The 26,333-nt window shown below is 39.8% G+C and overlaps 1 protein-coding gene across 4 annotated transcripts in view; it reads right to left on the reverse strand.

The window, feature by feature from the left end:
* Positions 1-26,333, reverse strand: part of Fndc3a (fibronectin type III domain containing 3A) — a 149,076-nt gene that overhangs the window by 20,257 nt on the left and 102,486 nt on the right. For all 4 annotated transcript variants that reach the window (XM_060391429.1, XM_060391428.1, XM_060391430.1 and 1 more), the window contains 9 exons: positions 20,685-20,922; positions 17,248-17,517; positions 15,653-15,711; positions 8,217-8,374; positions 8,063-8,122; positions 6,971-7,109; positions 4,673-4,726; positions 1,815-1,939; positions 475-649 (listed from right to left, as the gene is read on the reverse strand). In XM_060391429.1, the coding sequence (XP_060247412.1) occupies positions 475-649; positions 1,815-1,939; positions 4,673-4,726; positions 6,971-7,109; positions 8,063-8,122; positions 8,217-8,374; positions 15,653-15,711; positions 17,248-17,517; positions 20,685-20,922 (1,278 nt within the window). The remainder of the gene's footprint in view (positions 1-474; positions 650-1,814; positions 1,940-4,672; positions 4,727-6,970; positions 7,110-8,062; positions 8,123-8,216; positions 8,375-15,652; positions 15,712-17,247; positions 17,518-20,684; positions 20,923-26,333) is intronic.

The following is a 26,333-nucleotide window of genomic DNA, read 5'->3' on the forward strand; positions in this document are numbered from 1 at the left end:
CTCAGCCTTCTGTGGTACGTCAGCAAGCAGTACTGACCGTGAAGGGTGACACAGTACTTACTTTAGAATTGCTCTGTGCACAAGGCTGAAGGCTGTGCTAACATTCCCCCTGTATTTTTTCCTAAGTCAATCTATGTTTGACTCTCTGGCCGGGGCATGCAAGGTGCCCTGCCTGTTAGGTAAATGCTCCACCACCAAGGTACACATCCAGCTCTGAAATGCAAAGTGTAGTCTGTGTGTTTTCCAGGTATAGACTTCAGAATTTACAACCCTGCGAGCCTCTTATGCACACCAAGAAAGCAAGAGAAGAAAGAGAAGAAAACAAGGCCTCGCTCCCAATCTCACTTAGATAATAGCAAAGCAAGGCCTAATAGGAGTTGGGAAAGGAGCCAGCTCCTGTGGTAACATTTACTGGATTGAAATAACACTACCAAAATGACTTCAACTCTTATTGAACTACAGAGTGGGACTTACTGATGTTTCCTCCTCCATCTCTAAAATATAAGAAATCCCTTCATCTGATGGTGTTCCCGAGGGCTTCGTCCACTGTAGGGACAGCCACGTAACTCCAGCCTTGGTCAGCGCAGGACTTGCGGGTACAGAGGGGGCACAGCCCGAGGTGTAGTACAAGACCTCTTCACTGAAAGCACTGTTGGAACAAGTCATTTTAAAAGAGAAGTAAAACCATCCTATTGATAAAGAGCCCTCCCCCCGCCCCCGCTAACAGTATTTCTTTAAAATGAAAATTTTAATTTTGTTGTTGTTGTGATGGAGCTCAAACGAAGACCCCTTGATTGAACATGCTAAGGTAGCAGGTACCAATGAGCTACAGTTCTAGCCCTGGAGAGTCAAAGCTGAATGGATTTGAAGTATCTTTAAGGTAACCTAGATACCAAAAGGTTAGTATTCTTTCAAATGTGTAAGTTTAGAGTCTTTAAAGCTTTTACATGTGAAATGTATTCGGTCAGTGAAAAAAAAAAATACACAGTGGTCTGTAAGAAAGAGAACACAGTAAAAGCCATTTCATGGTACACTATTATTCTGCATATGGTGTCTCCATGGAACAGAAAAGAGTTCTCATCAATGCCACTTTATGTGGTAAAGATGTAAACTGTGCAATTAAACCCATAATTAAACTCCCATAAAGGTAAACAGAGGAATTTCTAAAATAAAACAAACTAAAACCAATTTCAATAGGATTCTTAAAAGGCCCAGGCTTGTCTGAGCTACAGAGAGGCCTTTTAAGAAACAGAGAAAACAAACGCCCAGATATTTTTTCTAATGGTTATTGATTACAGATTAACCACCTAAATAAGAATCCCACTAATCCAACTACACTTGTTTACCGGTAGCAGTAAAGATTTTCACCCTAAATATGATTTATTATTTCATTCACACACACACACACACAAAAAAAAAAACCCCAATAGAAATTTCGGCCTTTCAAGATTAAAAAGTGGAGGGGGCAATTTCTATTTATATCAAGCACCAAGGATATGGAACCCACCAGATTCTAAACAAAACTTCTAATATAGGGAAGTCCATATACTGACAATTTAAAAGCAAAACAAAGAAAACCAATAATAACAAGAAAAGAAATATAAATTAAATCTTTGCATATCACTCATATAAAGATTTAACTTATATTTGACATTGAAAAGTTTTTAAATTTAATCTTTACTGTCATCTGTATGTAACTAAGACACTCTTCTGGCCTTTGCTATAGCATAACTATATCAACAAAATAAGGCACATTTTTCAATGGGTAGACTGACTAAATAATCTAAAATATATGACTTTACAAAATGTCTTACCTTATACCATAGTCATTTTTGGCTGATAATCTAAATTTACAACCCATTGCCGGTGACAGTTTGGTAATTTTAAATTGCTTCTGTGAGCCCATGTAACACTGACAAAATTCTCCATTTCCTTTCCCCTAGGAGAAATGGCTAGTTATTATATGTAATATGCACTGCACTACTAACAAGAGACAAATTCATAGCTGTTCCTTGACAGTTATTTGTTAGCGGGTATAATACACAGTAGCAGCACTGTTACACATATCACGGACCTTAAGAGAAGGCTGAAACACTGAACATCTTCTATGTAGTTAACTTCTGGTACAAAATTCCAACAGCACAAGTAGCTTTCCAACAGGCCTTGCATACTCCTCGAATTAAATATGGTGTTTCAGCCATATTTAAATTTCTGGCTATAGTAAGATACGGACCTTATAATCTTTATGGGGGACAAGCTGCTATGGCATCAGGCTGATCTCTGAGACAGACAAGTGGCCACTTTTCTTTAACTCATGAAAAGTTCTTTGTGAACAGTTTTTAAACCTGTCTTTAAAGACACTGCTTTGTGTCTTCCCCTAGATACTGCTATGTATATAGAGTATCTAGACCGTTAGAGTAAAGGTCTGGAGGAGCGACTGCTCCAGAAGTTACATTTAGCACTGAGGAATTCTAGAAGAGGGAAAAGCCCGATTAGATGACAGAGAGGAAAGTCTGACCACCCAGGACAACTGGAAATTTAGAAATGTTGTCTGTGAAATAAAATGGGCAGCTCCTCTTTTCCCACCTATTTTCCATCCCTGTACCTCAGCCCAGGGCAGCTGGGGTCAATTCTGCTTCTCTGAAGAATGACTGCACCTGGCTGTTAAGCTAAACAGTCTTATTAGTTGTTAGGGCATTTAGCTGAATCAACTGCATGGTCTTAGCACAAAATAATACATTCTGAATACTGGTAGATTTTGCTCTCTAGTCAGTTTAAAGTCACTGAGTTAATTACAACTTGAATAATATAAATTGGTGCAATACAATACAGTAAATATGAGTGGCATCTTGGGCTAGCTGATACTCTAAAAAGAAATGCCTTGTTTAGTAATGTTATAAAATTACTGAACAATCAATTAACTTTCTATCCCTGCTACATTTTATCAGGTCCCCAGAGGATGCGTTTATCTTCTGTGGTCTGTCAAAAGCAATCTTATTCTGAATTCTCTTAGCATTTCGAGAACAAAACCTTAATTATGCTTTATTATTCTTTTAATAAATACTTTTGAATCCCCACATTTTCAACAGAATTTCCACTCTCCCTGGCCCCTTCTCTTTGCTTGGTATAAGCAACAGGATAAAAGAGAATGGGATAATTGACAAGAAAATACCGCACTAAACTGTATAGTCCACTATGTTTGTTGTAATTGTCAAAGATGCCCAGGACCTAATCCCTAATCTCTGAATGTTTCCTTATATGGTGAACATTGTGGCTAGATTAAGGGTCTTGAGAAAGAAGGTTACCCCTGATTATTTGGATGGGCCACAATTCAAGCACAAATAGCCCCCTGAGACAGGCAGGCAGGAGTACGAGAAAAGAGTAAGGGGATGGCAGCAAGGTCATGGACCATACAAAACTGGCCAGGGCAAGAAACAGTTCTAACCCCTGGAAGGAACAAAATCATGCTCACACCTTGATTTTGGCCCAGATAATATTTTTGGTCTTCAGAACTGTGAAATTTTCTTTCATTCATCAAGTTTTTGATTTGCTGTAGAGGCCATAGGAAACTAGTAGTCTTGCTATTAAGGCTGGCAGGGAGAAAAAAAAAATGCCTTTCCCAAGATAACTGTAAAAAACGGTGTGTGTGTGTGTGTATGATTTAATTAAATCCAGAGCCTCTTCGTGCTTGCTAGGAAAACTATAGCCCCAACTCAAGTGATCCCTATGATGGTGTGTCGGAACATGGTTCATGAATGAAGCTGTGTGACGTGACCTCTGAGACCTGTAAGAAAACTCCAACTAAACAAGAGTCTTGTAATCTCTGTCCCTCCCAAACATGGCTGTCCTTGGAAGGTGCTTTTATCCCCTCCCATGTGTGTGGATAAGAGTGAGTTCACTTTAGATTATTCATTGCAACTGGCTATTGTTATTTATATTCCTCTATGGAGAAACGTGTGTTTGCCATGTGCAGCTTGTCCTTATGATTGTACTTTAATCAGGTGACTCTTTTTATATTTTTTAAATTTTTTTATTAATTACACTTTATTCACTTTGTATCCCACCTGTAGCTCCCTCCCAACCCCTCTCTTCCTCCCACTTCTCCACGCATGTTTCTCCCCAAGTTCACTGACAGGAGAGGTCTTCTTCTCCTTCCTTCTGATCCTAGTCTATCAGGTCTCATCAGGAGTGTCTGCATTGTCTTCCTCTGTGGCCTGGTAAGGCTGCTTCCCCCTCAGTGGGAAGTGATCAAAGAGCAGGCCAACCAGTTCATGTCAGAGGCAGTCCCTGTTCCGATTACTATGTAACCCACTTGGAGACTGAACTGCCATGGGCTACATCTGTGCAGGGGTTCTAGGTTATCTCCATGCATGCTACTTGGTTGGAGTAGCAGTCTCAGGAAAGACACAGGTGACTCTTCTTAACCCTCTGAGTATGAACTGTCTGATGCTCTGAGTCAGTCCTGAGTGAGGCTTTACTCTGCTTCAGTGTTAGGCTCTGGTCTCCCAGGTTCAAGCCACCAACTATGTTTTCTAAGAACACAACCATCCACTCACCCACCACATAAAATATTGTTTCTTAAAGAGAAATATAATTAAAACTGATAACATCATTATTTTGTCTGAAGATACATCCATAAGTTTAACCATTAAAAAAGATTCAAAGTACTTACCTCATCCCATTCTAAAATAAAGCTTTGGATTTTAGAACCATTGTCACTGGGTGCCTGAATCAGAAAAAAAGAAGGAATTAGTCCTCCTAAATAACAAGGAACCAACTTTATGTCGCAGGTATTATCTGTGACAAATGGCCAGAGGGTCCCATCCTGTTCCCTCTCTTCCACTGCTTCCAATGTCTATCCTGTTTGCCCTTCTGAATGAGATTTAAGCATCCTCCTTAAAGTCCTCCTTAGTGTTCAGCTTCTGTATAATGGCTACCCTCTATTATACAGCTAATATCCACTTATAAGTGAATGTATACCATGTATGTCTTTCTGCTTCTGGATTACCTCACTCAGGATGATCTTTGGATCCAGGCAGTCCTGATGAGACTTGATAAGCTATGGGCTTATCCTTTCAGTGGACTAGGGAAAAGGGATGAGGGGGAAGAGGGAGGGAAGGGGGACTGGGAGGAGTTGAGGGAGGGGGCATCAATCAGGATATATAATGAATAAATTGTAAAAAAAATAAAAATAAAAATAAAAATGCCATGAATAAAAAAAAAAAATGGCCAGAGGGGCTGAGAGGTTAAGAACCATGGGTGTTCTTACAGAAGACACAGGTTTGGTCACCAGAGTCCACATGGTAGCCCATGCCATCCTATTTCCAGTTCCAGGGGATCCAAGGCCCTCTTTTGGCCTTAGTGGGCACCACGAATATACATTGCACATAAACACAAGCAGGCAAACACTCATACACATAAAAAATAAAAAAAGAAAGCAAGAGGCCATCTACATTTTTCTGAATATTCTATAATCTCCTTTAACAAGAACTATTTTAACTTTCATAATTCTTTAAAAAATTCATTTTGCCTATAAGATTTTATCAGGTTTAAGTTCTTACCATTTTTAATGGACTATTTTGTAATATACCAAAGAACAGAGGGCTAAGGGCTAGGCTGTGGGAAGGAAGTAGACAGAAAAGGGCCCTGTTGGAATCCTGCTGCTAGAGAGAATGTGCCTTTACCTCAAACTGTTGCTCAGTAGCTCAGTAATCCCTCCAACTTCAGGGGAGAAGCCCCTTTTAGGGGAAAAACAGGCATTTCACCGTAAACTTTAATCACTCTTGAAATGAGAATTCCTATCTTTCTAACAGTTTCCTCCTACAATTTCAACCAACTTCTCTTTTGTAGAACAAATGACCATGACTTACAACTTTGTATCTGAAGAAACTCGACTTTGAGACTAACATCTTGCATTTAAACATTTTTAAATACTGTGAGTTAGAGTAATAACTGATTGACATAGTAACAGCAGTTTAAAGTAAATCAGCAGTTTAAAATAAATATTATGAGAAGGGAAAGAAAATTCTTGGCAATCACAACTTTTCCGTAACAGAAGACTTCAAAGACAGACTGTGAATAGGGAAAAGGTAAAAATTTATCTCCCAAGAGTTCATGCTTCTAGATTGCTTTAGTCTAGCTGCTAAAGCCTTATCTTTACTTTTCCTTAAAGCATTTTTTTTGGGGGCCGGGGGAGAAGATATGTCTACTTCAATAACCTGAGGCCCGCCTTCCAATTTTCCTCCAAGTTGGGAAAACTATTATAATAACTATTGTAAAGCACTGTACCATACCATACCATCATTGAATTATCACATAATTTTTATGTTGTATCTTTACTTGAATTACACAAAACAGGAAATAAGATCTTCAAAGTAATTCTAGCCACTATGGCAACTGAGACAGGAGGATAACAAGTTTTCAAAAAGAGGGAGGGGTATTAGGGATGAAACTCAGTTGTAGTGTTTGCCCACGCATGGAAGACTGTACCATACATCCTCAAATCCTCAGTATGGGAGGACGCATCCCCTAGTCAGCTTAGGCTGTTTACCTAATAGAGTCCAGGTTATCTGAGAGAGAATCAATGTGTAAAAACACCTCCATCAGATTAGCTTGTGGACACATCCCTGAGGTATTTTCTTGACTGCTTGCCCCTATGGTGATACTGTGCCTAGGCAGGTGGGCCTGTGGGCAAGCCAGTAAGTAGCCTTGCCCTCACTGACTTCCAGTGTAGAATAATGAAATAAATCCTTTCTCCTGCAAGCTGGATTTAGTCAGTGACAAACACAGCAAAAGAAAGTGAGGTATCTGATAGCATAAGAAACAAACACCTACCTTATTATACAATGAAAGGAGAAAGTTATTTAACTTAACACTCTTGGTCTCCAAAAACAGTTGACATTCAACACAAGGAGGGAAGAGGAAAACAGAAGACCCATCTGCTTAGAAACGCTCTACAGGTTATCCTCACCTTCCACTGCAAAGTGAGCGAGTTTTTGGTCCGGTTGGCTATCCTGGGAGAATTGGGTGTATCAGGCTCACAGCTCAAGGTGGTAAAGCTTTCAGCTTCCGAAGGAATTCCCCTTATCGAATTGGACTCTGCCTGCACTCTGTGGCATAAAACAGTTTTACCTGTTTTTACTTTCAACAATATCAGTTTTAAGTATACACAAGTAGTAAGGTACCTTTCAAATATTCAAGAAAATGTGTTATCTAGAAGTAAAAACTGTCCCTTAAGACATAGTATAAAACAGTGGTATTATTTTACTGCAACTCAAATAAGAATGATATTTCAAAATTGTGACATAACATGTCTCTGTGAATACATGCACACACATATGCACAGACACATACTTCCTAAAACAATATTCTTAATAAGATGACACTTTCTATTTTACTTGATTCTATCTCACTGATTAAAAGAAAAATGAATATAATCCACATGAATCATGATTCAATAATGGTGTCAATCCATTGTGAAACAGATTAGGTTGGACAAGTCTTTGAACGGAAGTACAGAACTTACTTAAATTGTTCATGAGCAATAAGAATATTCTTAACATAAATGTTCTTTTAAAAAACAGGGAAGTATTAGGACCCTGCTGGGAAGTAAAAACTTAATGACATATATTGGACAACTATAAGGCATTATCTGAATTGCTCCTATTAAATGCTGTGCAAGTCTGAGAGCTCCTTCCAAAACATGATGCAGACTAATATACACGAAAATATTGTTTATGATCCTGTGTATGATGCCTCATAAGCCAGGGCAAGTTTGCCGTGCTAAAGCACATACTACAGACATCGTCCAGAGAGTCCTTCTAACCCTTCTTCTTATAGACAGGGAAATTAGGCTTTTCCCTTACTGTAATATTTAAACTTGAGTAAAATGTATAAATGTGGATTATTCTGAAACATTACAATGATGCCGTAGAAAAATTAAAGCCCACTGCTTAAAATATATTCTAGATTTTAATGGAAATCACTGATGACGACAACACAAGCAAAGAGCCTAGCCCTCTGCTATGTCTATCATATGGAAGCAAGGGAACACACTCCTTACTTTGCGTGGTAATCTGTGGCTGGTTTCAGATCTTTTAAAGTGACGCTTGTTTCTTCTCCTCTGGGGGAGGAGAAAAAGTACACAGTTAGCAATATTCCCTTTATCTCAAACCATTAACCCATGTAACGGAAGAGCAGGAAGAGAAAATACCTACACGTAAACGCTTCTGTATTTCCCTTCCTTCCCAGTGCTCGACAGCAGTACTTCGTAAGTGCAGAGCTCTGGTACAGCTGCTTCGTTCACTTCGCCATTAACGACGCTGGAAGGAGGTGACCAGGTAAGCAGAACTGTCCTTGCCTGAATGTCTGAAGCCTAGAAAAGAAAATGCCAACAGGTGAAAGTGCTCTGAAGCAAACAAGTGGGTATGGTTAGTAGAGGACTCTGAACTCAGAACTACATTCAAAGCAGCAGTAGTCCAAACCTTCAGAAAACAGCTCCCGGCAGGTCACTCCATGTACAGATGTGAAGAGAAAAAGACAGACAAAATATAGACCGATGTGGCTCATTCAAGACTGTACAGTGCCAAAATAAAAAGGGAGAGAAAAATAATTTCAAACTTATTTGACAGTTCATTTCTCTACCAAGTGTGTAACATGAAGGACACAGACGAATTAAGAGAAAAATGAAACAAACATAAGTGTACCACATATTAGAGAGTGCTGGCGTGCACACTATTACAAAGGCAGCTGTTAAAAGCAAGACCCTGCCTTAACTATCAGCATAAGAACATTAAAAAGCTAAGGATTAGTATGTTGAGGGTCCAGAGAAATGGGCATCTAGATTGAGGCGAGGGAGGTATGCTGTTAGAGGCCCTGCTCAGGGACATTTGAGAAAAACATGGCTCCCTTTTTCGTTTGTTTTTAACGCAGCCCCCCCCCCGCCCCGGCCCTGGTCATGTCTCCCAATATAGGCCAGGCTAAATCAGAACTTGAATTCTTCTGCCTCAGCTTCCTGAACTCCTGGGATCACAAACTTGTACACTACCACACCAGGCTATCTTTACTTTTGGAAAAAAGAATTTCACTTTTTAATTTTTTTCTCCCTCAGGACACTATCCCACACAGTGCCAAAGTATACAACTACACACTCTTCAAGATGTTCACTGCAGCATAACTGATGGCAAAAACCTGGAAAAACGAGTGCTGACCTCTAACACCGGTGCAGCCTCTTACAACACTCCTATTTCTTTCAGTGTTTAAGAGGAAACATGGATGTGGTGACAAAGGTTTCATCAATATACTGGTGATAGCTAAGAGCAGAGAAAAAAGGCAAGTTGGGTAGTAGTTATAGTGCAGTTTGTTAATTTAAGTGCTCAAAGAGGCCTGAAATGTGCTGTACAAGCAAATTTATGTTGACTTTTGGGATCTTTTGTGTGGAGGGATACAAGCGAAGTTTTAAGAGAAAAAAAACAAGATTTTAATTGTTTTATACATATTTGATCTTACTGAAATAATCCTGAGTATATGTTTCTCTTAATAAAGAGAAAAAGTAAGGGACTAGACATGGTATAAAGATTAGCACAGAAAGTGGACTGGCAAGATGGCTACAAGGGTAAAGCTTGCACAAAGCGATGCAAGCTTTGTGACCAAGTTTGGTTCCCAGAACCTACATACAGGTGGAAGGAGAGGGTTGACTCCACGAAGTGTCCTCTAACTTCCACATGAGAATCATGGCATGTGTGCTCAGGCACACACACAACAAATACAATTTAAAAGATAGTAAGATAATGTTTTGTTTGGTTGGTTGCTTTCTTCAAACAGGGTGTCTCTGTGTAGCCTTGGCTGTCCTGGACTCCCTCTGTAGACCAGGCTGGCCTGGAAATCTGCCTGTCTCTACCTCCCTGAGTTCTCTAAATCCTGGGATTAAAAGTGTGCCACCAAGAACAGCAGTAACTAGTGTTTCCAAATGTCAAACTGAACCACATCACAAACACCCAAGATAAGGGTTACCCCTGATCTTGAACAGGGCCAGACAAGTTCCAAGTAAACATAACTTTCTCTTTCGAAGTTCTTAAAACCTAAATAATTTTAAAATTGTCTATTTTCTGTTTTTGTTAAGTCAGGGAAACATAAAAGTTTACTTACTGATAAATGCTGTCATGAATTCTTCAATGGACTTAAAATGACTCTACATTAAACAGTACCTGTCTAGCTGGTAGGTGGGACCAGCTTTTGTTTTCAACATAAACAGACGTTTACTATAACATGCATGTATATCCTTGTGTCTTGACCTCACAGAATGACTACAGCTATGTTCAAGTCTGACAGTGCCAACAGGACTCGGAAGGTTACTCAGCTGCATTCACTAGCATCTGCTTCATGAAGTACATCTGTCAGGCCTGGTGGTGACTTTAACTAGGACAGGTGGTAGGAAAGTGTTAAGTAGAGAACTGTGAGACTTAAACTTGCTTGGCTGATACTGAATTCTCAGCACCTAAGGGGTTTACTTTTATCATGGAATAAAATGAATTTTAAAGAAAGTTGAGAAGATAGTACACAGAATTCTTTCCTGCTTCTTTCACTGGATTCTCCTAAGCTTAAGATGTTACACAGCCATGTGCTTCTAAAATTCTTCAAAACTAAGAAATTAACACTGGTAAATACTGTTACATAAACAATATTTACCTAAAGGAGAAGCTAAGCTGTGCTGCAGGATATCTGATCCCCCTCCACACACACTGTGAACCCCAAGATTGTGAACTGTAAACCTGTTTATTGTTTGCTGTAGCTCAGCCCTAACACACTAACATACACACCCACACCTTTAACCCAAAAGCTTTCTGTTTACTGTAAACAAGTCCTTGTGGCCTGGTCAGCCTTAGCACACACCTTTAATCCAAGAGTTAAATAAAATCAACCCTAGGTCAAGAGGGGAGTCTCATTCAATTTCCTCTTTATTTTAGACAAATAAAGAAAAAAAAGTTTTGAAAATAATATGTATTTTTTAAATCACTGCTGACAAAGCATCCCAGTTGGGTATTCCCTAGGATGTCTTTACAGCTGACTTAGAAACCAGGTGGAATTGTTTCCTCTTGCATGCTCCTTTAAAAAAAAATACGCAAATGCTTATCACTGCATTGTAAAGCACACAGAACAGGCACACCTGCCTTTTTACGAGAAGAAAAATTAGAAGGGTTAAGTGAACCATGGATGCCCAACCCGTGAACAGTCTTTGAATAATCCAGAACTGAATCCAACTCTGAGTGTAGCGAAGAAGTGACACATCTGTGAAAGAATAAGCAAAAAAGTGACAATGGTCAAAAAGAACAGGCAGCCAATGAAGACAGCTGCCAGAAGCCGCTGGACTGTTACATCATTCGGGAACCTGTGAGACAGGTGCTCGCTGTGTCTAATACAGGAAAACCAAACAGGAAGCTACCTTTGAAAGGAACTCAGAATGACAGCAATGCCAGTGACAAAGACTGTAGAGATGGAAGTGACAGTATTTTTTGATTTCCAAAAAATGCTAAGGCAGAAGAAACAGCAACACTCAACGCTATTATGGATGTGTGAGTAAGAAAACAGAGGAGCTAATCTTTAGTGCACTAGCACCCCCAAGATGCAGCAGCTCAGGGCAGGACAGGAAGCTTGAGGACAGCCTGGATCACACAGCAGGACCCTGCCTCAGAAAACAAATGCACAGCACACAGAGTGAGAAAGGAACTTGACAGCCTGGTTCAAGAAATCTGGAGGTAGACAGTTGGTAGAATTCATAAACACAGAGAATGGAGACGATTCTGAAAGAAAATAATGAGCAAATGGCAAACGTGTTTAGTTCTAGGAATGACTGAAGTTCAAGGGTAATTTCAAAAACCTCAGATAAAAAGACAAAACCATGATAGCATGACCAGTTCAACATACAGGGGGACACAGCAGCCTTCTACTCTATCTTAAGAAATGGCTTCAGAAAGGCTTAGCGGCATTCCAGTCCACTCAACTCTGAATGCACAGCTCACCCTCAAGTAAGATACATACTGACTTTTCCTGTAAGTGTGCCGCTGAGTTACACAAGTGAGCATCTTTTTATTTATGTGAGCCTACATGTATGCTGTAGTTATGATCCTCCAATGTTTCCTGCCCAGTGACACGCTGCTGTGTCTATAACACCACCCCACACCCTCTGCCCCACCCAGAATACCTAACAGCCACTTTTCCTTGAAATTTCAGCTCAAACATCCTTTTGGAAGAAAATTCCCCTCATGTCCTTGCCAAGGTTTAGCTCCCCTATTAAACACTTAAGGCTCACATTTAATAATTAAAAATGTTTTAAAATTATTTTTTATTTCACATGTATGGGTGTTTTGCCTGTATAAATGTCTCTGCACACGTATGTGCTTGGGGCCTGCAAACTCCAGAAGAAAGTGTTAAATCCCTGGACTGGAGTATTATATATATGTATGTATATCTATGTACACACACACACACACACACACACACACACAAATATATATTTATGGACTGCCATATGGATGCTAGGAATCAAACCCCTGTCCTCTGTAAAGGCAACAACCACTTTTTGTCTGAGCCATCTCTCCAGCCCCCACACTTAGTAATTTCACATGTAGCACATGATGACAATTCTATTACAGGAAGCTGCATGACAGGGCTCACACTTTGCTTTCTAGTCTATCTCCAGCCGCAAGCACAGCAAACAGCATTTTGTACAGGGTCAAATATTTATGGAGTCAATCAACACATTGAGATACTCAATAACCAGAGCAAAACCACACACAAAACTACCAAAAACAAACAAACAAAAAAACACCAAAAAACCCTGCCCTGCACTTTACAGGTCATGAAATTTATCAGAGGCATATCACCTAAAAATTAAATATAAACAGTGAAACTGGCCCTCCCCTCCTGGTGTTATGATACATGGCTCATGCTTTACTCAATTACCTTTTTATAATGCCAGGTAGATTGCTTTAAAATGTCACTTTCTATGCCCACTTTTAGTATTATCTATGAGAATCAGCATTCGTTGGTATGTCAGCCAAACACAAATATTACTAGGGCCACTAGCCACTAACTTCCTTTTCTTTTCTTTCTTTCTAGCCTTTCTTTTCTTTCGTTTTTGGTTTCACAAAGAGTTTACAACATGAGGTCTGGTTGGTATGGGGTACTCTACTGTACCTGTCATGGTTTGCGCATCCTCCATGCACGGCATTTACACACAAGTACTGCTCTTACTCAGTATTAGAGCATCTCAGGAGGCTGAAGCAGGTGTGTGTGTGTGTGTGTGTGTGTATTCTACATGGGAACACATATATGTGTATGTGTATACACACACACACACACACACACACACACACACACACACACACACACACACACACTATATATAAGCTTTAGAACTGGCCTGAGAAGGTAACTCTCTTCTAATCTGTACCACACCAAAAAGAATGCTGCTCTTTATTCAACTACCCATTCATAATCATGGCAAAAACATCCAAGAGGAGTTCCAGAAGGCTTGGGATGGACAGCCAACTGTAAGCCTTCTTAAAGGTGATGCCTTTGCATCACTGTACACACGTGAGCTGCTGCACAACCTAAGAAATCATCCTGGGAACACAGGAGAGATCATGCACAGACACATCTGTGCGTTGACGGGAATGCTGTCACAATATGACAGCCAGATTGCAAGTCCTAACTTTCTTTTCAATGAACCCTTGGGAAGAACTCAACAGAGCTCTGGAGACTGCCCAGATTCTAATTTGGCTCTCATTGCTACTTACTTGCTTGCTTCAGTTCCTGTATATAAAAACGGGATAGTACATCATGAGCTTTTAAAAGAATTAAATAATGCGTGTATGCCTAAAGTACTCTGAGCAGAGACTGACGTCAGCAAACTGGTTAGCTATTGTTGCTATGAAATAAAAATTTGCTTTTCCATTTATTACACCTCCATGCTACACTCCGAAGAGAAAACAAGTTAGAATGAGAGTGTTCAGAGTACAAAAATTTTTCAACTGGGAGTTCACAAAAATTGAAACATGAGTAGCCAAATTTCTAAATAAAGGCAAAATTAAAACTTAATACATAACACCTTTATGATGAAGGTATTAAAAATGCCAACAACTTTACTTTGCCTTTGTGTAAAAATAAGAAAAAAAAAAAATTCCAAAGTGTTTTTCTTGTATAATGTTACCATCCATTCTGGGGTGAAGAGGAATAGTTCTTTGCTTTGTAAGTCGAGGCATATTTATCACTGTCAAACGGAGTTATCCTGGCTGGGAAAGCCCTGGGGCTTCTCCCCACCTAGCACTGGTCCTCCTGTTCTAGCCTTCCCTGTTATACTGACAATGTTTCTATTTGACCAACCTGCCATGCGGCCTTATTCCCGCCTCCCAGTCCCATGCACTTGTCCCTTCCGCAGAAGCCCAGCAAGATTTTCCTCATTGCTTTATTTAACACATTACTTTTCATATTACTCTGTTTCCATACTAGACTTGCCTGTACATATTTTTTACTTACTAACGTGCAGAAACAGCTCAGTAAATGTTTTTGGATGAATGAGTGAGTAGATGAATGAGTAGATTAGTTTCTTAAAAATAATATGACAAAGGAACAAAAGGCATACATAGTAAGAAATTAGAAACAAGCCACGGAACCATAGAGCATGACCTAATTTTTATAAATAAGGGAGAGAGAATGAATAAGAGAGGGGAGGAGGCTAAAACAAGTGTACTGATAGTTGGACTCATAGAAATGAATTCCAAAGACTGGTAGGAATCCCAAGGAGCTAAACATGATGATGGAGTAGAGGGTATAGAGATGTTTTTTGTTTGTTAGTCTGTGTATCTCTTAACACCTTTAGTATAAAAGCTGGGGTTAACTCTTAATTACTGGCCTTCCTGTTTGCTTGCTTATAAAATCGAGCAGAGTCACAGCACTTAGAAAGCACTGGAAGAAAGAGAAAGTGTTGTGACATGTTGATGTCTTTAATACTTAGCAGAAAAATTTAAGACTTTTATTGATTTATTTATAATTACGGTGCCCCAATAATTTGGTTCTTAGCATCCCTTCCCCCAATTTTTGTCAAAAGCACCTTTGCCTATTTCTGCTTTCTTCCTATTTTCTTGAGTAAAACTATCATTACAATTTGTGCATGCCTTGTTACAATTTTTGTGACGATCCATGCTGCAGTGATTATGTTTGTGTAATTTTTAAATGGGACATGTGGCCCCAGTCATGCACTCCTCTACTTCTTTTAGCTGTCAGTGGAGAACTCCCTGTGTCTTTTGGGTTTGAGGATGTTCACTTGGATGGACACTGAATCTTCTGCACAGCCTCTGTACGAGCCCCTCGCAATGTATACACATCTCTCAAATGAGCATTTGCTGTTTGCATACATATTTTCTAACTTGTCTGCTTGTACCTAGTGTCACAGGGACCTGGGAAATCCTCACATTTTCCTTGTCTCAATCATGCTTGCCTGAGGAAGGAAGGGTTCCTCTGTTAGAACACTCACTGCGTGATGAGCTACTACTGGTCTCCTCTTTCTGTGAAGTTAATACAAAAGCCTGAATGAAAAGTGACAAAATTCTACATGAATATACTAAATAGTAAGAAAAACACATGAGATACTTACCACTGGTTTGGCAATGTTGGAAAGAAATGCTTCAAATGCTTTAGTTTCTTCATCTTTCTCTTTAAAAAAATAAAAAAATAAATAAACTTAAACGCAAGGTTCTCCTCCTCTCCTCTTGTTTTCTAGTTTATCCTTACTCATACACAGGCGTCAGCCCTTCACCATTCATCTGCTTCGTTTTCTATTTAAAGGTTTTACCAGTTATACCATGTGCATGTGTGCTGTACGCATGTTAGTGTGCATGGATGCAGCCACCTGAACAGTAGCTTTTCTTACACAAAGTGGAATTCCTTTCATAACGGTGTAAAAAACCCTCCCTCGAAAGCTTCTGTCTGACATTCTCACACCACCTTTTTCATTTTTCTTTGATCTCAATGTATAGTCTAAGATGGCCTGGAACTTAGGACTCTCCTGCCTCAGCCCTCCACATGCTGGGATTACAGACATGCAGCACCACACCTGGCTTTAACGGGTGAACTAAGTCACTATGGTCTCCCAGGGAGGCGTGATCTATTGTAATTCATAGCAACCACTGACATCAAAACAAAACAACTCAACCCTTTAGCCAAATTCTCTCGGGACATCAGTGGGGGAAAGAATATTTATACAGTCTCAAAAACTGGAGAATATTTTAGTATATGTTAACATACAAACCACGAAGCCATTAAAGCATTGCTTAAAATGTGAGGCATGAAAATGTTAAGGAAGATGAAGGTGAGAACAATCATTTTGATATTGCTACCAAAGCTGGAAGCATCCTAGTTGCTGTCTCATTGATTAGCTGCATCATTTGACAATTAAACACAGTTAAGAATCAGGACTTATCACTTTAGAGAAGCACATTCAAGGACTAAGAGACTTATGGTGTTAGTGTTTGTGAAAAGGCATGTTAGTCTGCCTCACAGGAACATTTGATGAAACTTAAAATGCAGTGTGGTCTACCTTTAGAAGTTAAAACAGGTAACAGTATCAAGGAAATCTATGGAAATTAAGATAGGCATCAGTGAGAGGCTTAGTATTAAAGTCAAAGTACCTGGGCATGAACCTCACACTCTAGACACAGGAAAGACAGGCTACTGTTAACCTACCTTGTATTTACCCTATAGAGATCTGGGTCTAATACACGTTAAAAAGCAGTATTCAGAGTTTATATGGTGACAGTAACATGTTAGGGGAAGCAAAGGGAAGGAGAATACCATGTTCTAACTATGGCACATGCAGACAGGACTGGTTAACGACATAGCTACTTATCATGTACTCATGAAAAGAGGCTGGGAAAACAAAGCTTTAGTAAAAGGTAAGACAGCCTCATCAAAGCACCAGAAACAGAAGAAATAGCATCTTGCTTAGTCAGTTTTCCTATCAAATGAAACTTCTCAAGTATTAACATTTATGATAATGTGAAATTACTTAATTGAGATTTCCCAAATGCTGAAGCAACTGCCTCGCAATCATTGAGGTTATAAAATATTTCTCACAGTTGGGGAAGTGTTAGGCTATGAATTCATGGGGTCTAGGATGAGATGGCTCAAAGGTGAGGATATAATTTAGCAGTTTGAATGATGAAATTATCAGAGACTTTTGTTAAGAGTTACCTTCTATTTCTGGATCAACTTGAGTACAACCTTTCCCTCGTCCCGACTTGTTTCTGGCCAATCCTATGTTCATAACACTGGCATTCTGCCCTTTCAGGAGTCCATTGTGTTCACTTATAGGAGAAGGGCATTTCTGAGGTGATGGTGGTGGACTGCTCATTTTATCTTTCTGTGTTCCTTGGCGATCCTTTAATTTTTTCTGCAGACGTTCATACGTTTTACTAGATCTTTCATCTCTGAAGTTGGACCTGCCATGTGTAGAGTGGGCATCTGGAAGAAGCAAAGCACAAGTGTTAAAAATACCACATTTTCCAAATGAGTCTATGTCCCAATAAAAGTACAGGTAGTAAGCCTTTAGTATGTAGCACTTATTATAAGATATTATGAGTAGTAATTCTGCAAAACAAAGCTATTTTTATAATTCCATTAACAGAATCAAGCTTTGTGACTGGGTTACAGTTATATGGATATTAGCTCAGACATTTCTTTCCTTTACCATTTTCCCAAATATCTCTCTCCAGAGAAAAAGCATGGTGGTCTCTGGGGTCAGCAAGAAATCACATCAGGCTGAGCTGGTCACAGCTCTTCCTTCACTGTACTGTAAGCTATTACTTTCCAACTTTCTTGCAATCTCAACCATATAGAACAGGTAAAAGAGAGGGCACCAGTCTAAATTATGGTTCTAAAATAGGAAAGCATCACTGAAAAAGCTGTAGCAATTAGTAAACTCAAATTAACTGGACTGTTAAAAATTTATTTTTTAATTTTATATTTGAAGTATGTACTGACAAAAATATTTAAAAGACTAACAAGCCACAGTAAACAAATTTAGCAGTGTTTTATGAAAATTAGCATAATATTCTTCAAATGAATGTTATAATGATATAGAGAATATAACTAGATATTAAAAACAGGAGTTTGGATATCTATACATCAAGGAGTAAGTGTGGGCTTTTATATTACATTATATATGAATCAAATATTCCAAAGAGCTAAAACTACAAAAATCTCAGAAAGAAACAGAAGGGTATACTTGCATGACTTTGGATTTGGTAATATCTTTTTAGATAAGATATAAAAAAATAAACAAAGCAAAACAAACACAATTTTATCAAAATTAGGACCCTCTCTCTACCAAGGGATGCCACGGGAAAGTGAAAAGGCAGTGCGGGAGGAAATACCTGCAAACCACGGATCTGATGAAATTTCTATCTAATACAAAACATACAACAACTTAACAATAAAGTTCTATTGTTAACAATAAAGTTCTATTGTTAAGTTCTATTAAAGAATGAATATACAATGGAAGAGCATCAACAAAACAAGGAAAGAATATCAAAACAAAAAATGAGATAAAATTCACAGGCGAGAAGATGGCTCTGAAAGACAGCACATTTTAGCACGGGTATGGAAAACTAGACCCCTCCTACACTGCTGGTAGGGAAGAGACAGCAGGCAGCCGCTATTCACACATGCCCCAGCCCTTCTGGCAGCAGAGAGACTTGTATGCAATGTTTGCGACAGCATCACCCAAAGACAAACAGTGGAAGTATCAAATGTCACCAACTACTGCATGAATGGATGAACGATGTGTGGCATGCACACACAGCAAGTCTAACATTCAACCACAGAGCAGATGAAATGCTGCTGCATGTCACAACACAGGCAAACCTTACATTAAAAACCCAGGCAGAAAATACCATGCCTCACATGAACATTTTAAATGCTGTTCATACACTGCTATACGCGTGTCAGTGAAAAGCCTGGAATAGGCCAAAACACAAGAGACGGAAAGTAGATGAAGGCCCAGGGGCAAAAGAAACCACGACAGATGCCTGGCAAGTCTAAGGCTTCTTTCTGGGATGGTAGACATGACTTAGAATTCCAATTCCCTAATCTATTATTCTGAAATCTGAAATGTTCCCAAGTCGGGAGCTCTGAGTGCTCATAGGACACAAATAGGAAACGCCACAGCTGAATGGTGATGGGCTGTGCAAAATTACTAAATAGCATTTGAAAATTTATTATCAGGGTATGTGTATAAATAAATTTTGTGTTGAAATTCCTCAATCCCATTCCTAAATTATCCTGTGTGTGAGTGTACATGTGCACGTAAAATACCCAAATCTGAAAACGTTTCAGATTAAGGATAATCTGTAGGGAATGTGTATGTGTGTGTGTGTGTGTAAAAATTCTACTCTGTACAAACCAGTGAACAGAAAAATCCACTGAAATACACATTTAAAAATGGCCAAATTATGTGAGTTATAAAAATGCTGAAGAACCGTAATTAGCACTCATTTCTAGAATGAAGTTTCGTTACTCAAATGCAATTCCATCTGATCTGTTATTCAGATAAGGGTAAGCATGGAGAAAATAAAGACTATGCTGCAACAGAAGATCTGAGAGAACGGGAACCCCAGCAGCCAAGTAACCAACAGGACCTTTTTGTCAGAGACCAGTCTTTCTGAACCCCAGCTCCTCCTCCTATATTTTGAGAATGTTACTGGGATGGCATGAGTGAATGTATTCATAAGTATGGCACACAGTGAAGTTTGGGCTCAGTGGCGGTAACAATGAGACAGTTCGTTAGGCCCCACTCTGAGATGCCACACAACATGTGAATAGACAGGAAGCGTTTACCCACTAGAAAGCTAGCACTCAGCTCCTCAGACCCAGTGCCACATTCCCGAACAGAAAAGCTCACATGTGACGCAATCCTTGTCTTCCAGCATCTGTTAGCAGGTTTGTGGGCTAGGCCCTCCACTCTCCTTCCCAACACCGGGAGCTGTAACTGTGCACACCATTACTTACTTAGAGACTGTGCTGCAGTTTTTATTTAAATTGAGGCTGATGCAGATATGTTTAACAGAACAGGAAGGAGTATCAGAAAGGTGGAAAGATGCAAGTCTAGGGCTAAATGGAGACTGTCCCAGAAGACAGAAAACTTGAGCTACAAGTATAAAGGTCTTGTTTAAAGCCACAGCAAAGAATAAGATTAATTTGAATGTGTGTGTGTGTGTGTGTGTGTGTGTGTGTATGTATGTATGTGTGTGTGTCTTGTCTTTTTAGCAAGTTGTTAACTGATGGCAGGGGTTATGGCTCACTTTAGCCTTTTCAATTCCTCAAAGAACCCAGGAACTTCTTGTAGTAGTATCATAGCCTTTAAGGTTTAAAGTAACTAAAAGTTTACAAAACTGTTAGAAATTTTCTCAGGAGACCTGTTGTCTGAGCCTGCTAAGTACAGTGTGATATAAGCTACTTCCTCTCCCATTTTCTGTTTGCAAGAGACCTTTTGCATAACAATGACAAAGTCCCTAAACAGTGCTTGTGTAACAGAAACCTACTGTGCTGTCATCATCATGTGCTGTTTCCTTTATATGGCATGAAGGAAGAGACGGCCACCTCAGTGAGGCAGGGTCGCTGCGATAGCTTACCTACATCTGCATACACCTGTGAAGACTGGTACTGTGGCATATACTGTGTTGCCATGTCGCCAGCTCCAGTCACTGGTGAGTACATATGGCGTGGTGGAGGGGCCATCATGGTTGGGACGGGAATGAAACCAGGCAGAGGAGGATGTGGGGAGCGATGGATAACTGTGTGGCCACCAGGATGAAACTCTGGTGACTGCGGAACCACAACGACTCTTCGAACACCATTGTCTTCAATAACCTACAAAATGAACATCAGGTTACAAGTCTTTTCTGAAGGAAATAAGTGACTCTGTTCAAATGTACTAGAGTAAGAACTTGTGTACTATTTAGATTCAAAAGACTGAGAGTGATATGCAAAGAATTTACTCAACACATTAGGTACTAAATCAGCACTGAGCAACAAAGTAGTTCCTGCTCTACATTGTGAATGATATCCAGTATAGACAGTAAAATACCAATGGGAGCAGCTACACAATGAATGAACACTTGAGTGTGATAACTGGGTATCTTACTTTACATGTTACATGCATTTGGTGGTTTGGGTATAATGAGGTCAAGAATTTCCATTTCTGTATCTTGACTGAGGGTGGATCTAAAACTAGTTGTAGAGCCGTGCATGAAGACAAAAGCCTTTAATCCCCCCCACTCTGGAGGTAAAGGCAGGTAGATTTCTCTGTGAGTTCGAGGCCAGCCTGGTCTATGAAGCAAGTCCAGGACAGGCAGGGCTATTATACAGAGAAACCTTGTCTCAAAAAGCAAAACAGAACAAGAAAACAAACAAACAAAAAATATAATCCCCAAAAACAAAACAAGGAAACAAACAAACAAACAACAACAACAACAAAACACCCCAAGTTGCACAAAGACTAAAGAATACCAGATATCTTAGGTCCAGGTTAATAAAAGTATCTGTGGCATTGGGGCTTAAATTATACTTGCCCTTTTATAGAACCTAACAAAGGTATTGTGCTGTACATTTGAAATCCCAGTACCCAGAGGCTTAGACAACGGGATCATAGAGTTCAAGGCTAGCCTGGTCTACATAGTGATATTCTGTCTGAAGAAAGCAACAAACCAAAACCAAACAAACAAGTAAATAAATGCCCCCCCCATATGCCACATTTGAAAGTACTATAACTCTGAGAATCAGTTTTTAATTAACTAGTAAATCCCCTCTGGATCTCACAGGACCTTTAGGAATGTGAGGGCTTTAGGACACACAGGAATGCCTAAAAGGTATAGGATTTTTAATCTCAAAATTAGAAATCCCTCCACAACAAATGGTTAATAGTATACCCAACACTTCAGGAAAACAGAAAAATTATTATACAAAAGTGCTAATTTAAAGATAAATTATTTTATATTTAAGGAGAGCAAGTTTTGTATCTAAGTATTTGTTTGGTAAGTACAGATAGCATTTATTTGAATACAGATCAACCTAAGTTACTTAATGGGTTAAAGACTTACCTACTAAGTGTGATACGATTCCTCCACAACACTGAACTGGAATAGCAAATGCATTCACTATTCACCGTAATACATTTAGCATATATATTACACTGTACAAGTTATTTTCATGTGCTGCTGGGTCTGCACCAATATGCTGCTTCCAGTGAAATGAATGCTTCAAACGTACGCCATGTACAGCACATGGAAACTGAGTTGTATCTGGAACCCAACCTGAAGGGAGTCTGCAGTGGCTTACAGCCCTTCTAGCCTGGAACCTAAAAGAAGGTGCATTAGAGAGAGCTCGAAACAGACTGAGTGAACTAGACCCCAGTACCTGTAACAGCAGCACATTCACCTTTTATCACTGTGATTCTTAATTCCTAGAAGACAACAGCTCTGAAAGATGTATAGTTCTCAGTATTGCTCCAACTACATTTTCCCTTTCCATGTGCTTGCGTGGTATGCATGTCTGTATGCTCTCATGTGTGTATAGGTGGAGGTGTACTTGTGTGTATCCCTGTGGAGGCCTGAGGTTAATTGTTCTTCCACCTTATTCTTTTATCAAATGCAAAGCTTGCTGACCACCTACCTAGTCAGAGGCGGCTTCCCTGCTTCTGCATCCCAGGCTTTTACATGGTTCAGTCCTCCTGCCTCTGAGGCAAGCACCAGTGAGCCATATCCACAGCACTCACCCTTTCTAATCACATTTTTTCTTCTTCACCAAATCCTGAACTCTGACTGCAGTCAGGATAATCCTGACAATGACTTATCATTCTGCATCTTGTACATTTGTTGAGATTATTTTCCTCTCTATTCTGTTTTCTCTTTATCTATAAACATGCGAATCCTATCTCTTCATCAAAATCTAGATATAATATTGTCTCTTCCAGCCATTTAAAAATGTCTTGAATAAAACAGAGAAGTGGAAATTTTAAAAGAATTTTGTGTAGCGTAGTGACATAACCTTGAGTTTTCTAATCGAGAGTTCACCCTGTCCAATAGAGAACATGTGATTGTGTCTGTAGACATTTTGGAGTCTAAGTAGGGTACAAAGGCCAGGGATGGTGCTAACTGTCTTATAACACAGGGGATAACCCCTGTGCAAAAGTTACCCAGAAAATGTTCTCAGAAGCAGGTCTAGAATCTCGATACAACCTTTTTAATAGGGTTATTTTGACTGCTGAACTGAGAATAGAGCCGTGAAAGACAAAAGTAGGGAAACTTCTGAGAGCCCCCACTGTCATGTAGGCAGAAGCTGATGGTGGGCTACTGTGGGCTGGCACAGAGTGAAGATAGGAGGGGGGGTAGAAGTGATCCACATTTGTATTTGTATTATAGGCAGGAGATTAGCTGAAGATTCCACACGGGAACTGAGGATAAGCCCGCGATAGACTTATAGTTCATTAATTAGTAAGAATAAGGAGGTTAACTACAAAAAAAAAGTCAAGAAAGAGAGAGAGAGAGAGAGAGAGAGAGAGAGAGAGAGAGAGAGAGAGAGAGACTGTGCAACTGTGCTCCACTAACTGTAATGAGCAAGGCTGGGGAGTAGAACAAGGTCAGTCAGTGTTTATGGGGTTTAGCATTTACAGTTTTAGAATTCAGCGGTGTTTTTATATATTTCTAAAACATCTAAGTGGAAATGTTTAGTAGACCGATAAGAACTGGCCCGCCATTCTAGAAAGATCAAAGGGCAGCCCAAGCAGTAGAAGGAAACCAAAATTCCTTTGTGGAGTTTAGAAGTCTGGTGAAATGTGTCAAAGCAGAAGGCTCAACCATGTCCAAAGCTAATATGTCAGGTAGATGGAGAAAGAGAATTGGCCACTGATTTAGCTGTGACTCCATGAGGACAGTTTTGGGATAATCAGGCAAAACTGATTATTAAAACAGTTTTGGGATAATCAGGCCACTGATTTAACTGTGACTCCATGAGAACAGTTTTGGGATAATCAGGCAAAACTGGCTGGAGTGAATTTAAACAAGAAAGTGGAGAGAAAAATTAGAGCTAATAGCACAATTTTAGATAATCTTGCAAAGGGGAACACAGAAAAACAGGGTTATGGCTAATAAAAACAGTGGACTGGAGAAATTTGTTTTTCACCGTCTTAGGTGACAGCAGCTCAACATGCTGATATACTAGTTAAGAATTATCCAGCAGAGGAAGACACTGGTATGAAATGTAACTAGGACAATGCCTCTGAACAGGCTGGAGGGGATAGACTCTAGAGATACAGATGAGGGAGCAGTTAGAGCATCATGCAAATGTCGATGACAGTAGTTTTGGGACTGGGAGGAACCAACTATCTCCATGGACCCTTCCCGGGCTATCACAGTCTTAGCTATCACTCCTTCCTATAATTCCCAGCCCACTGACTCTAAGCCACCTCTCTAACAGTCACCATATTTGTTCATTATAAACTATTTCTTATAACAATACTGTCAATTAGATAAGATTAGCTCTAGTTTCAGATGGAGAAATCAAGGCACAGAGATGTTAGTAAATTGCCCAGGGTCACACACAGGCAGCAGTGTGCAGGAGCTGATGTGAGTAGTCAGGCAGTTTGGCTTCTGATGCCATGTGCTGACAAAAGCAGAGGATAAGCTGAGGAGAATGGGGAACTATTACTAAATAGCTTCACACCTTTGGTTTTAATCAGTGTGAGGAGTTCTGTGGGTGGATGTGGAATGTGAATATGTTCGGTGCCACGGAGTCCTACACCTAAAAATGGTTCAGTCGGTAAAATATAAGCTATGTGTTGTTTTACCACAATTACAAAAACAAAGCAAATAAACAAACAAACAAACAAACCAACACAAAACAACGAAGAGCTGGACCAGAACCAAAAGAACACAGAGCATTTCAGCACTTCCAGGAATGATTTAGGCATTAGCTTCAGAGTGAGGCCCCAGAGACCTCAAAACCGCCTCAGGTCTCCGGAGGCCTAGCTGCTAAAAAACAGCCAGACACTGGTTTCACATCAGCTGGCACTCTGGCCGGGAGGAGTTAATAAAAATTAAAACAGACAAACAATTCCTTAACCACAGATACCATCTAATCTTAGGTAGGCAAAGCCCTATTTTCTCTACTGAAGACACAAAAGTTGTGTTCACTATATAGGGTAAATCTGTTTTGCTTTTTTCCCCTTAGTACCTGGAATAGTACTGGATTTTTTGAATAAATGATATGATAGAGATATAAATATTCAGTTCAACTAGAAAGCTCACTTCTTCACATCACCAAACTGACTCTTAGGGTGACTTCCTCCAGACTTTTCGCGCGCTCGCTCGCACGCTCGCTCGCACGCACGCACGCACGCACGCGCGCGCACACACACACACACACACACACACACACACACGTGTCAAGTCAGCACAGCTTCTTCCCTCTCATCCTCATCTGAACTCCTGTAGGTTCTCTTCTAGTCTTTCCTGACCCCTGCTCTTCCCATTTGGCTGTTTTCCAAGGACAGCATCAACATTGGGATCAGCTAGCATGTAGAAGCTTTAAAGAATGTACTTTCACCACTGGCTGCTGACATAATATAAACTGAAATAGCAAGCACAGCTTAAAGGAGTAACCTGAAACTGATAATTAAGCTACAATCCTACAGGAACTCTCTCATCTGAACAACCACCCCCATCCCACTAAAACAAACAAAAGCAGTTAACGGTTAAGGGAGGTCTGCTTTATATCGCAGACTAGCTTTGAGCCTGGCTATCTTGTTTTAACTTCTCAAGCTCTGAATTAGTTATGGACCACAACGTCTGGTGCAAGAAGACTCTGCATGTGGAGGACAGAGGCTAGCATGAGAGGTCTTCCTTAACAGATAGATACCTGCCCTATTTACTAAGGTAAAAATCTTCCATGAAGCCAGTGTTCTCCAATTCCATTGGTCTAGCTACCCAGCTTGCCTGGGGATGTTCTGTCTGTCTTCCAAATGCTGGGATCACACCTCACCCCTCCTTATTAATTTTTTTTTTTTTTATGTAGGTGCTAAGGGTTTTGAATTCTGGTCCTCAGGCTTGCCAGCAAGAACCTTACCCACTACACTACCTCCTAACCCAAGGATTTTGATGTTGCCATCAAGGAGTTCCATTCAAGTATTTTATAAACTTTTTACTCCATCATTAGCTTTATCACTAAAATATTAAGTTATTCCATCTTGCAATGGAAGGTTCTTAAGGAATAAGTTCATATTTGCC

This window comes from Meriones unguiculatus, chromosome 9 (assembly GCF_030254825.1).
Source record: "Meriones unguiculatus strain TT.TT164.6M chromosome 9, Bangor_MerUng_6.1, whole genome shotgun sequence".
NCBI lineage: Eukaryota > Metazoa > Chordata > Mammalia > Rodentia > Muridae > Meriones > Meriones unguiculatus.